At 40.1% G+C, this 14,361-nt stretch overlaps 2 protein-coding genes and 1 non-coding gene across 3 annotated transcripts in view; all 3 read right to left on the reverse strand.

Moving 5' to 3' along the window:
- Positions 1–2,429, reverse strand: part of LOC144030410 (caveolae-associated protein 2-like) — a 32,548-nt gene extending 30,119 nt beyond the window's left edge. Inside the window, exon 1 of the mRNA XM_077536692.1 lies at positions 2,290–2,429. The gene's annotated coding sequence lies outside the window, so the exon portion shown is untranslated. The remainder of the gene's footprint in view (positions 1–2,289) is intronic.
- Positions 144–228, reverse strand: trnas-aga (transfer RNA serine (anticodon AGA)). The gene has a single exon. It is a non-coding gene; the product is annotated as a tRNA-Ser (tRNA).
- A 581-nt stretch (positions 2,430–3,010) lies between the features above and the next one.
- LOC144030411 (tomoregulin-2-like) overlaps positions 3,011–14,361 on the reverse strand; it is a 126,434-nt gene continuing 115,083 nt past the window's right edge. Inside the window, exons 7-10 of the mRNA XM_077536695.1 lie at positions 11,654–11,701; positions 10,646–10,754; positions 4,791–4,949; positions 3,011–3,401 (exon numbers count right to left, since the gene is read on the reverse strand). Of these exons, the coding sequence (XP_077392821.1) occupies positions 3,305–3,401; positions 4,791–4,949; positions 10,646–10,754; positions 11,654–11,701 (413 nt within the window). The 3' untranslated portion in view covers positions 3,011–3,304. The remainder of the gene's footprint in view (positions 3,402–4,790; positions 4,950–10,645; positions 10,755–11,653; positions 11,702–14,361) is intronic.

Here is a 14,361-nt window from a genome sequence, read left to right on the forward strand (position 1 = left end):
GTGGGTACGAGCCCTGCTCGTTCAATTGGGGAAAAAAAAAAGGTGTCATTTAGCAAAACCAAAAAAGGCTTAATGTAAACTACCATTAGTATATAGTCCAAATGTATTTATTAAATTAAAAAAATAATAATAATAAAACAAAACGTTGTCGGCAGGATTCGAACCTGCGCGGGGAGACCCCAATGGATTTCTAGTCCATCGCCTTAACCACTCGGCGGCCACGACAACTGTGCCTCTATTTTCCCAAGATACACATTTTATACGAAGTTGCAATTTTCAACGACCCCGCCCCGTTTTGTACATGACCATTCCTTAAAGGGACGTGGGACGAAATTTACAGTCGGTTGAACAAGCCATTGATAGGAGACGCGCCTTTAAAAGCTGCGTGCCAACGCCAGTGCTAAGCATATTCCATGTTTGTTGTCGGCAACAAAACGACGATGCATGCACATTGTAATGCAACGTCGTGCATTCACAACAAGGGAACTACGAGTTAACCTGCAATAAATAAGAATGTTATTTTATTTTATGTTTTGCCTCTTTAATAGTTCATTCACAAAAAAGTAATAATAAAAGACAGTTGAGGAATGAACAAGTTTTTGATTTATTTTCAATATGCATTGCCTTTGAGAAGAATGTTTTTCTGGCAAATCTTGTCTTCCTTTCTCTTGTGTTCTATGTTGTTTTTGTCACGTCATTACAAAAAAAAAATATTTTGATTCCATATGCGCTAGATCAGGGGTGGGCAAACTCAGTCCTCAAGAGCCGGAGTTCTGCAGGTTTTGGAGGTTTCCATCTTCCAACACAACCTGATTCCAATGAATAGGATTGTTATCAGGCTTATGCAGAGCTTGCTGATGAGCTGATATCCGCTGTGTTGGAGAAGAGAAATATTCAAAACCTGCAGGACTCCGGCCCTTGAGGACCGAGTTTGCCCACCCCTGCGCTAGATGTATGAGGCACATTAGCTTGCTGTATATTGCATTCTTGTACTGTATTGTTTATTTTCCCGTGTTAGTATTAAAGAGACACTTGATTGGGAGGAACACATAAATAGTTCTGTATGTACAATTGATTTCAGCACTAAACCTCACCTCCCCCTGAAAACCTCAGTTGTGATTTCATGCATTTTATATGAGTAAATTTCACACATCTTAAAGCCACGGTGTGTATTTTTAGCACCATCTAGTGGCGAACTGATCATTCAATAGAAAAAACTATTGATTTCAAGTAGACAAAGTGAAATTCCGTGGGAATGCTGAAAGCTGAATGCTAATAAATTATTTCCCAAGCGATTTTTGAACGAACACACTTGCATGTCTTCATAGCGCTTCATTCAGATGGTAAAGTGGAACTAAGATAGTTGGTATACATGTAATCACTTAGCATAATTGTGGGAATGCCGAAGCATTCCCACATATGTCATTGTGATTTTTATTCTCCACACTTTTTTTTTTGCCGCCTAACAACTCCCACATAATACTTCCAATTTACATTGTTCAAATTTCAACTAGCTAAAAAAATTCACGCCTCCCGGGGTATATATCGTGTGATTCCACATTACTTACAGTATTTGCACAATTTAACATTTAATATCAACTTTTCCCCATTCATTTTCAATGGGACAGTCATTGAACATCTTCTAAGTACCACTTTCTATGCCCACATCCATACATATAAATTAGCATCATTACCAGGTGTCTGATACTGCTCAGCGGTAAAGCGAATTGTCCAGTAACCAGGAGGTTATAATTTCATAATTTATCTCTCAATTTGCTTTCAGCATTCCCACGCAATTTCTCCAGAAATTGGACTTAGTCTAGTTGCCATGGATACATTTGCAACGTACAGTCGGAGGTGGGATTCGAACTGGCGACCTCCTGGTTAAAATGCATTTTACCAAGTGCACCACTGAGCGGTATCAGAGCTGGTAATGATGATAAGTTGTATGTATGGACGTGGGCGTGGAAAGTGTTCAAAAAGTTCAAAGTCAGTCCCATTGAAAATGAATGGGGGAAAAGTTGATACTTAACACTAGTGTTAGTGTGAATACTATAAAGTACTGTGAAATCAGATCATATATTCCCAAGATGAATTTTTGAAGCAAGTTGAAATTTAAACAGTTATTACACGGCAAAAAAGTGTGGCTAATAAAAAAGCGAATAACTTTCAGCATTCCCAGAATAATATGCAAAAAAGTATGTTCCATCACATCAATGTACATTTTTTAAATATAATCGTACGTCTAGTAATCACTAATTATATTACATGACTGGAGTTTCAACTTACAAGAGGCTGCCATGCTTCTTCGCCGCCATCTTCCTGCTATGGATGCCCAAAGGAGAACTTTGCGAACAGTGAACACCTTCTGCTTTTACTCTCACAAGCTTTTGTAAATGGGAAGAGGGAGTGGGTGTGGCTATAATGGAATTCTGAGGAGGCGTTTTATACGGCAGCTTTTTTCCCTTCCAACAGATGCCCGATGACATCACATAGGTACAAAGCAAAAGTACATATGCACAGTGTGTCTTGATGTATTGTAACTTCTGACAACATCAAAGTAAAAAGAGCCACAGTGTTTCGTTTTGTGATATAAATTATTTATTTACATTTACAGAAAAAAAAAATGACTCCATCAAGACAACGTAGTAATAACTCATGGAAACGGAACCCAAGATTACAGTAGCTGAAGTCACAACCAAAGAAGAGAGCTCTAGAGAATAACATCGTGACCTCTCAAGGGTCTCCTATAACACAAGGTGCAAGGCATCACGTGTATAGACCCCACCCCCCACCCCAACGAGAATAAAGAAAAACCTCAATTAAAGCCCCCTTTACCCTGCTTTGCACTACCCCCCCACCCCCAATTTGCTTTATCCCCTCGCCTACAAATGACACCGGCTAACCCGCATCTACCAAAACTCACACATCTAATTTACAGTCACACATACATACTCACATTCAGGATTCTCACCCCTCCCCCCCACTTGCCAATCCCCCTCCCCAAGTTCTCACAATACTCTCCGGCAAGACTTTTTATTAAAGTGACGCTGACAACATTCCCCATGTGTGTGCGTCTCGCCATCGACCGGGTGCGCCAGCTCCCGTCCGTCTTTTCTGGCACCCCCCTCGTGCTCCATGGGCATTCGTGGCGGAAGTTCATAGCGGCCGTAGGGGGGGAAGCAGGTCCTACATTTTATTTATTTTTTGGGCAGGGGGGTTGCTCTACAAAGTGTGGGGCACATTGAACAAGACAAGCCTTCCATAGGAGCGGACGGACGGCCACTCCCTCCGTCCGACGGGCTCAGATAAGTCGAGTGGAGGCGCGCATGGTGTTCTCGGAGCTGAAGTGGACATTGTTTTGCTTCTGCCGGTTGATCCTATTGGAGCGAGGGCACTTTCTGCGCCGGGGAAAGGAAACACAAAGATTAGGGCTGGGTCTAAAATATCTATATATATCGATATTGAATCAATGTTCATTTTCATAGCCCAATATGGATTTGTAAAACCATGAATCAATACTTTTAATACAGTTTTTCCTCCCCGTAAATTAATGTGCCAAATAGGGCCCGAACGATTAATCAGACGCCGATTATAATTGGCCGATTATTGTCGTTCAAACATCGGCCAATTGAGCTATTTTCCCCTTAAAATGTTATCGAAGAAAGCTGAAGTTTCCGACGCTGTGAAAGTACCCCGAATGCACCATTTTGCTTGTGTAGCATTAGCAACTAGCAATTGTGTAGCGTATGTTATTCTGGTTATTCTGTTATACCTAAGCATCCTTTAAGCTGTTTAATGACACCGCAGTCGGAGTTAACTGTAAAACTAAATTCACAACGTTAAGAATTACATCCACTGCATATTTAAATACAAAACACGCTTTGTTTTTAAAACATCGCTAGCCTAGTGCTAACAGGAAATTAGCAAATGCTAACAGGAAGTTACCATCGACTTCGGGAATGATTTTCCTTCAAATAATGAATCGAATCGGGCCCTTCTGAATCGAATCATGTTACGGTCCCCTTCATCTGACCATTAGCGTGGATTTTAAGCATAGAAGGGCCAAAACATGCCTTGTGAAAATTAAACTGCGTTAAAGTAGCCACCAGAGGGTCCTATAACTGCACAAATGGAAATTAAGCTGACTTTTTTTTTTTTTAAACAGATGTGCTGCTTTTAATATCATGACATGACGATGACGATATATTGTGGCAGTTTTAATATCGCGATATCACGATATTGCCGTTATCGTTATATCCCTAGTATAAATGTGCGACTTACTGAAAGTAACTACCAACTCATCGCAGTAACGCATGCTGATGTCATCATATCTGCCTCTGCATGCAAATAGATTCATCTGACTACAGAGCTATAAGCATTTTATTTTATTTTTTTGTTTAATTTAAACCAGATCAGGGTCTGAAATTGTTCCCTGAAATGAGTGAGGAGGGCCCTTTAAAAAGGACGAGTGGCTCTCCTTTGCAGTGCATTGAAAGTCAGCGGGCAAGCAGGCTTGTTACGACGACGTTCAAGCTGTACTCACTGTTATTTTTTTGGCTGATATATTTCCCCCTCTTTACTGCTTTCACCCCGTCCCCCTGACACTTTACAAGTACTCATCTTATTTGGCGCACTTGTTATGAGGCGCAATAAATTGTCAGGCGCGCAGATAGACAGCGACGGCAAAATGCTTGGGGGATCGGATCTGCATCTGTGCACTTTCCCACATATAAACAAGGTGACCTTTCAGCTCACCAAAGTCCCTCTGCTCAATTAGTAAAGCGCACCTTGTAATGCAGAGCACCACCACGCAGATGATGACCACCTGCAGGGCTCCGATGACGGAGGCGATGAGAACGTAGTGCAGCTTGCCAGAGCCCGGGACCACGTAGAGCACGTTGTACTCTTTGGTGTCGCACTGGGGTCCGCTGAAACCTGAGTGGCAACTGCCGGCGCAAACACAAGACAATGGTCGTTATTTAGTGCCTCACAAGAAAAAACAAACAAATCCACAGCATCGCATTATAACGTGATCAGTTTCATGTTCGAAGAGTTTCACGTCAAAATGTTGGTCAATTACCACATGTGATATTTATCATGTTAAAACCTGAACTGTATCAACGTTAAAACATACAAGTGCCATTTTAAACTAGAACAATTTTGGATATGACTGCTGACTCTTGCAAGGTGGAAAGCCACATGCACTGAACAGTTTGCCTAATCCTGTTGAAATCAGGTCACTTCCTGTTGAAATCAGGTCACTTCCGGGTCACTTCCTGTTGAAATCAAGTCACTTCCTGATGAAATCAGGTCACTTCCTGTTGAAATCAGGTCAATCCCTGGCATACTGAATTAGTTGGCCAAGATGGCCGCTGCCCTGGGTTTGCGGTGGGACGAGAATCCTGGGCATACCTAATCATTTGTCCAAGGTTGTAGTAATGTACCTGCTTTGCTTCGCAGCAGTCACATAAATATAAAATAATAGGGCTGGGTTTAAAAAAAAAAAAAAAAAAATTGATATTGAATCGATTTTCCTTTTCAAGCCCGATATAGAAACCATGAATCGATTAGAGTGTTCCCTTGTGTTCCACAACCAGTGGCAAGGATGAGCAAATGCATAATATAAAAGAAGCTGAAAAAAAAAAACATTCATATTTTCTGTGGGTTTGGTCCCTCCGCTCATCCTAATTTCTTATTATGAGGAATGTAATCAATGTAAAACAAGGAATGAGCGCGCATAATCGTGCCGGTCAACTGTTTGAGCTCGTGGTCAGCGAGAGCAACAGCAGCCATTGAACTCAAAATGTACGCTGAAGGTCGTTATTGGCGGGATTAGCATTAGCATTAGATAGCATTAACGGTCATGGGCATATATTGTGATACTGAGGCTAGCACAATTCATACATAACAGTAATCTATCGCTAGATAACGCCATTTTCCCAATGACAAACATTTTGTAGCTACTATTGGATCTGTGAAATAGTTTGCTAGTTATTTGTGTTTTTTGTTGTAAATCTGGTCTACATTACGCCACTGGGTATGCGCAAGACAATACCCCGTGGCGTTATGGGAAGAAATGCTAGCTTTTTAGCATTTAGCTTACCAGTACGTTGAAGCATACAGGAAGTCCTCGAGTTAAAGCACACTCAAACCTAAGGCGTTTCGACTTTACAACAGTCATGCCTGGTCCGCCATTTTGTCCCCGTCCTCCATTTTGGCTCCTCGTCTGCAGTGTTTTCCCCTTGTCCGCTATTTAGCCCTTAGCTAGTGCTAGCGCTTGTGCACTTGTGGGAGTATCTTTGGCTTTTTTGCCCTCTTTTTTTTTTTTTTTTTTTCCCACATCATGGTCCCAAAGAAGAAAGCTACGTCTTCTATCATCTTATTATTTTTGTATGTATTATTTATATTGTATTTTTTTTTAATGTATTTTAGATTGTTTATGACTTCAGTTGAAATTCAAGTTACATCGCTAGCGTAGGAACGTAACTTAAGGACTTCCTGTATTTGCAAATGTGTTTCAAAAAATTGTTGCCTCCACAATGGCATTTCCACGCTTCGATTAATAACTGAATGCGAAATGTCATGTAAATAATTTTCTCATCATCGTGTCTTGGCAGCTTATCCTTGCAATTCCTCTCACTAACGCAATGAATACATGAAATAATTTGCACCATTATTTGTCATCTGAATATTTTCCGGCATGGAAGTGTTTCCTCACAATATTATTTACTGTGATTGTGATGTTAATTAATAGAGATAGACCGATATGTTTTTTTTCAGGGCCAGAGCCGATTAATTAGTAGTATTTGGAGCCGATATTCATTTTCACTTAAAGGGAAAATATTGGCATCAAAATTTGGGAAAAAATAAAAAACTCCAGCTCCATTTTTTTTAAAATTTTAAAGCATATGTTTATTGAGCAACTTTTAGGTTTAGTATTTTTTTTTTAGAGTCTTCGTCAATAGACATCTTTGTTTTTAAAATCGAACAAGTTCCGGGATCTCCCAGGGGCAGTGTAGCATGTTTTCTAAAGTTAAATAAAAAAAACAAAAAAAAAACCCCAATTGTTTTCTACACTAAATAAAGTATTCCAAAAATGTCAAAAATGTCTCAAATATGACATTTTTACATATCTTAGTTTTAATTTAAAAAAAAAAAAACAGAAGGTGCAGAGAGTTTCCAGGGTCAGCGGCATCTCTGAAAATTTAAATAAAAAAAAACAAAAAAAAACAATATATATATATGGAAATTAACACTTCTTTTTTTTTTTAATGGATCTATTATCGGCCATATAATTCTTCAAAATGGCTGATATTCATCAAAATGCTGAATATCGGCACCGATAATCGGCCCAGTCGATGATCAGTCTATCTATTAATTAATGATCAATTTCGGCACAAATTTGGATCATGTTGATGAAGTAAAGGATTGATTCTTGTCAGCTCTTTTTTTTTTTTTTGCAGCTCCTCAATTAAAGGGATACTTCACTTATTTAGCGCATTATCGCAATAAAAAGTTAATATTTTGTCTGTCATTCATTTGATATTTTCATTATTTTTTTCACATACAATTAGTACCTTTAAAAACACATTTTGCAACTTGCTGTCGACTGAAAATGACATCACAAGGGCTCAGGTAACCAATCAGAGCTCACCTGTTTTCTAGGTTTGATCATGTGACATTCACAAGCTGAGCTGTGATTTCTTACCTGAGTTGCAAAATGTGTTTTTAAAGGTACTAATTGTCCATGAAAAGTAATGAAAATATCAAATTTATTATAGGCAAAATATTCATGTTTGACTGCCAAAAATGGCTAAATAAGTAAAGTATCCCTTTAATACATGACATGACGCAAAACCCCAACAAACAGCGTCTCCCCTCAATAATACGACGACGTTTATCTGCGCTTTGGTCAGAAAGCGACCACCTTGTGTGTCTCACACTTTTTTTCCCGTCCTCAGATAGTTGCTCGTGTTCTCAGCAGATACGGCGAGGCAGACTGACAGCGAGGCGAGGCGAGGCGAGTCTGGATGATCTCTATCCTCAGAGAGGAGCTAAATGCTTCACCTTTTATCGTTCCGCCTGTCTGCCTCTGCCCGGCAATCTCGTCTTGCACCGAGCCGGCTTCTCACCGTCTCGGGGGAGATTGTTACCAGCAAAACCAAGCCTATTCCTTGTTTGCTACAAAACGTGCGCAGTCACAGGCCAGCATTTCAACCTGGAGGTCTTCACGTTAGGAGACAAGCTGCGATTCAGGCGGCCAGTAGGGGGCAGCAAAGCTCTTTGAACATACAGCTCTGCCAACAACAACAACAAGAAGAACAAAAAAGCCTTTTCTTGGCAAGTAAGGGAGAAAAAGAGAGAGATAGCCGTTTGAGAGAGATCCCCAGACCCTGTGGCGACCGCGCTATCAGGCCGTAAATGATGGAAAGTCTTAGCTGTTACAATTACACATTCCCTCTGTGTGCTCCTTGTCGCGCTTGCGTATTGCTTCCTCGTTGCGCTTTTATGCAAACGCCACGTCTGCATTCAAGTGAATTTTGTGCAGGCCAGAGAGAAGAAGAAGAAGAATGTGCACACAGGCTCATTAGTGCCTGTGCCAAAAATGGATTTTGTCTTTAAGCACTAACGAGGACCAAAAACTACAAAGTGCGCTTGAAAGATGACATTTTAATACGGGTCGTTTTATGAAAGCACAAATGTGCTTAAATATGAGAATTTTTAACTGCTTATACAGTATCTGAAACAGCAATTTTGTTGAAACGTGATGTCACTATTTTCATAATCTCGCCCCCTACAGAGACTTTCTCCACCCATGACTTGCCAGCTAGCCCTGGGTAAAGATCCGACACTTTCAAGTCACGGCCGGACCAGACTACACCGCATGAAACGCTCGTGACAAAGCCAAAAAGGTAAGCAGAGCTGCAAGGAGTTTTTTATTTTTATTTTTTATTTTATTTTTATTTTTTTTGCATGCACAGATTAGTGCTAGCTTGAGAAATGAGTTGACTGTGGCTGCACTTAGGCCTGCTCGATTATGGGGAAACAAATTCACGATTATTTTGGCAATAATTGAAATCCCGATAATTCAAATGATTATTTTTTTGGTACAAAACAAGAAAATATTTAAAAATTTGAAAGTATTAACACCGATTTAAAAAAAAATAGAAACACTAGAAATATGTAAATTCCTTTTGGACCAAACAGAATTTATAATAACATTTATTTATTTATTTATTTATTTATTTATTTATTTATTTATTTATTTATTTATGTTGGCAAAAACTTGAAGTTGGAGTGCAGCATGTGCACTGTCCAGTAGGAAAATCATTTATTTTATTGGTACAAAACAAGAACATGTTTATACATTTAATAATATTAATACCAATTAAAAAATAGAAACACTATAATAATGTAATGTCCTTTTTTACAAAACCAAATTTATAACAATATATATTTATAATAATGAATATTTATTTATTTATGTTGGCAAAAATGTGTAGTTGTAGTGCAGCATGTGCACTGTGCAGTGGGACAATCATTTATTAATTTATTTTATTTTTTGGTACAAAACAATAAAATGTTTAAAGGTAAAAAACAAACAAACAAATAGTAAGACAAAATTCTTTGATACACTATAATTATGCAAGCTGTTTTGGATGGAAAAAAATAATTATTTTAAAATTTGAAAAAGGTGCAAATGTCTAAATTTAAACAACTAAAAAAATAGTATTCATCTATTTTTTTACGATTATGCTGATTTTGTACTTGTGGAGTGTAATAATTTAAATTATAATTGAATTTTGATGAATTAATTAACAGCCTAGCCGCACTCGGAACTTAAATCATCTTTCCCCACTGAAATGAATGGAAATGGCATTTATCTGTTCCTCGCTTCTTCTTCCGCGCTCGTATCTCAAATTTTTTTGCTCGTGTGTCAAAGCAAACAATTGACTGAAAAAAACAAAAAAACCCGCCTGTCTTGGTTGACACCTCAACTCCGCCCACAGGAAGCCTTACTCTCTATTGGTCCAGCAGCGTTTGGGGCATGAGCGAGGACCCTCCCCCTCAAAACGTGTTCATTTCAGAAGAATTGGGGCATTTAAACTTTTAAGCCGCCTAGGAAGTTGTGAGAAATTGTGGTGGGGGGAAAAAAAAATCTATAATCTCTCTCCTTGAGGATATTTTTTATTTGTATTTTTCCCGTCTCCATTTGCGTATGCGGTAGCGTCACATTAGCGTCTCCTCGGGCGAGAAACCAAACCTCGCAGGTACGTAAGTCCAACTGGCTTGCAAGCGAAAACAAAAGCCACGCGCAAAAAATAGCCATCCGAGCCCAATCATCCAAGTGAAAGAAAGCGTGTCCGCCGGCGGCGGTGCATTCGTTGTGCGCGTACGTTCCCGCGAGGCTCATTTTGCTCCACAAATGGATGTCCCCGAGAAAGAACAAGAAGGCACCCGAGGATTCCGTTGGAATTCGTCTTACAATTCCCAAATCGGATTCTTTCTTATTTTTTGTTGGATTTTGGGCTTGTGCCATTCACACAAGTACAAATAGGCTGATGATCTTTTTTTGCCGCCAAACCTTCCACTGAGCCAACTCTGCGCGGTAGTTTGTGTATGTGTGCGTGTGCGTGCATACCTGCATGAGGGCTGGGCAGGTATGCTGGGGAACTGACACTCTCCATGTACGCAGTAGTTCTTGTACAGATCTGGACACGGCGTGTACAGGCCATCTGCCTGACCGTTGCCTGACAACAGAAGAGGAAATGCACAGTGGGCGGGGCATCAAACACACAAATTCAGCCATAACATACAATCATCCATCCGACATACATACATACATTTGACCTACCATCCGACCAACCATCCATCCATGCGACGGCCATCCCTCCGACCGACTGACTGACTGACCAAACATCCATCCATCCATCCTTCCGACCATCCATCCATCCTCTCATCCAACCGACCAATCATCCATCCGGCCGACTGACTGACTGACCAAACATCCATCCATCCATCCATCCTTCCAACCATCCATCCATCCTCCCATCCATCCATTCATCCAACCGACCAATCATCCATCCTCCCATCCATCCGGCCGACTGACCAACCGACCATCCAACCATTACCCGACCAACTGACCATCCATCCTTCCATCATCCACCATTTATCCAGCCATCTATCTATCCATCCATGAGACCAACTAACTGACCACCCAACCAACCGACCATCCATCCATCCAACCGACTGACCAACCACCCATCCATTCATCCATCATCCATCCAGCCATCATTTATCCATCCATCAACCGACCATCCATCCATCCATCCATCTGACCGACCGACCATCCATACTTCCATAATGTGTGTGTAACATGTTGGTCATATATGTAACAAACATGCACTGTAACATGTCATGCATGTGCAATGAATATGTCATGTGTAGCACATTGTGTAATACCTGTAGCACACGTCTAACACATGTTATGAATGTCACACGTGTAACATTGATTTAATGCACATGTGCTTTATACATATATAACTCATGCAAAAATCATGTCATGTTATGCATGTACACAGGTATAATGTTGTAATAAAACGTGTATTACACAATGTTGCGACATACTGCATGTAACCTCCACACTTACCTGTGATGTCGGTGGGTGCGAAATGTCCGTCTGCGCCTTTGTTCCCATCTGGAAAAAGGCCAGAGAGACATTGATGTGAGGCCAAAACCTTTCACCCGGCCCATTAGGAGATCCACGTTTGAACAAATGCCACACGGTGGCAAGTCAAGAGAATTCAATGTGATTTCAGCGCGACAAAAAGGGTGCAGGAGCCAAACGCACCTGCCAGTTAATGCATATAAATGTGCACATTGTATTCCAGTCGAAAAAGTGGCCACCATCTTTTTTTTTCTCCCCTGATTATACTGTACAAAAGGCTGGAAAAGAGAGCAGTCTAAAGGTACAGAAGATAAGACAGAATTGTTTTTTTTGTTTTTTTTTTGCTTCCTTTATTGGTACTGCTTGGAAAATTGCACTTCACAATAGCAAAACAGCCCCTTCCCACTCATTATCACGATATTGCAGTCATTTTCTTTTCAAAGGCCAGCAGTTTGTATTCCCACTGTCACGCTGCCAAAGTCTTTTCTGCACTTTCGCAGTCATGGAGACCAAAAAAAAAAAAAAAAAAAAAGGGAAAAAAAAGAAAGCAAGAAATGTGCTGTCTGATGCAAGTTTTGGGATGATTTATTTACGCTCGGAATATCAGACTCAAACTGCGTCTTTGTATGACATCCGTTTACGATTGCTTGGTCAAAAAAAATAAAGGAAAGGGAGAGGAAGTTAACCAAAGCTCAATCTCTGCTCCTCTAAAGGGGCCACAGTACGAACCTGGAAAAACCTCTGCACATAAATACTGTAACACTACACAGTAAATTCTGCAGAGTAAAATTGACCCTATTTAGAGTGGGACCAAATCAGGTTTGGAGTAATATTTACACTTGGAAAAGAGTAAAATAATGAATTGAAATAAATAAATAAATAAATAAAAGTCACTCAAGGGTAGAGTGGAAGTCTCCCAGGCTGAAGGTCATGAGTTCATTCCTCAACCCTTGCGTGACTTTTATTTATTTTTTTTCCAATTCTTTATTTTACTCTCTTCCAAGCTTACATTAATCTAAAACGGAGTCTATTTGGTCCCACTCGAAATTACTCTAAATAGGGTCAATTGTACGCTACAGAATTTACTGTGTATGAAAATAAAGTTGTATTTAGTTGTATGTTTCCAATAAAGAAAAAAAAAACAATCTTTACAAAGACAATATAAAGTCGTCACAGTTCTTGGACAAATATGCAGTTATTCGTCTTTTGTCAGGAAAAATAAGTCGTGCAGGGACATCATTGGACGAAAGCTAACTTGCTAACTTTTATTGTTTTCATACTAGGGATGCACGATGATGCTATTTTCAACCGAATAAATAATCATTTAGAAAGTGCCGATGTCGATAAGTAAGCCGATAATTGTTTACAAAATCGATGTATTTCTTTATTACGGTATTTGCCTTATCTGTATGACGTCAAAGTGGTCGATAATTATCAATAATTATCGGCGGACTTATTTATTATCCGTTTTATCTGTGTGACGTCAAATTGGTTGATAATTGCCGATAATTAACGGCTGATTTCTTTATTATCTGTTTTATCTGTATGACGTCAAAGTGGTCGATAATTGCCGATAATTATCGGCGGATTTTTTTGTTATCTGGTATATCTGTGTGCCGTCAAACTGGTCGCTAATTATCGGCTGATTTCTTTATTATCTGGTTTACCTGTGTGACGCCAAAGTGGTCGATAATTGCCGATAATTTTCGGCGGATTTTTTTTTGTTATCTGGTTTATCTGTGTGACGTCAAAGTGGTCGATAATTGCCGGTAATTATCAGCCACCGATATTATCGTGCATCCCTATTTCATAGCCATATATTGGATGCACGTTTAGTTTTCTAACTATTTTGGCTGTCAAATGAGCTAAAAATGCCCGCAGCAGAGCGCAAAGTCAAGCTGCATGATCGTTTTGAGGGATGGCCGTGAAAATTCGGGCGCGAGGACCCGCTCGTCGCCACTTGCAGCTTTAATTACAAGTTGAATTTCAGGTTGTCCCCAAGTGAGGCCGTGTCATTTGTTTCTCTCTCGCCACTTCCCCCAGATTGAAACAAATTGCATAAAGTACACCGCCCATCAATCTCGTTATTCGGTTGCGTACGTGGCAAGTCGGCCGTCTCTTCTTGGTCCCCAAAGCGAGTTAGGACTGATTGCGTTGTCCCCCAATTACTTCTTCAAGCTCTCGTCTGGAATCGCCAATCAATCGTCCCTAAACACCCCCCGCAGAGGCGACGTTGTGATTTGAGCACCTTTTGCTTGAATCGTGACAATTTCAACACTTGCCAGTCCAAAATCAGCCGGAATGCAGACAAATTAAAATGCGGCAGAAAAACAAAACAAAACGAGACCATCACATCTTTATCTTCAGCCACATGGATTAGCAGGGAAAGAAAAAAAACGAGTCACTTTATGGGTTTTAAGCAGGCTGATTAATAAAATATCTCTGTGCTTGGAACATTAACAAACAAAAGAGTGAATCCAAATGGAAGACATTAGACTAAAAGGTAATTAACATGCAGTAATGCTGTGACTGTACGCCGGCTAACTGTATGTCGGGGGCGGCAAATTATCTTTGGCAAACGTAATGTGATTAGAGCAAACGTGTTGTCAATGCGGATGGAAGGTGCCGGTAGCTGCGAGGAGGGCAAGTGCCGATTCTTTAGCTGCTTTTCTTCACTCTAACGATCATTT

The sequence above is a fragment of the Festucalex cinctus genome, chromosome 11, assembly GCF_051991245.1.
Source record: "Festucalex cinctus isolate MCC-2025b chromosome 11, RoL_Fcin_1.0, whole genome shotgun sequence".
Classification (NCBI taxonomy): domain Eukaryota; kingdom Metazoa; phylum Chordata; class Actinopteri; order Syngnathiformes; family Syngnathidae; genus Festucalex; species Festucalex cinctus.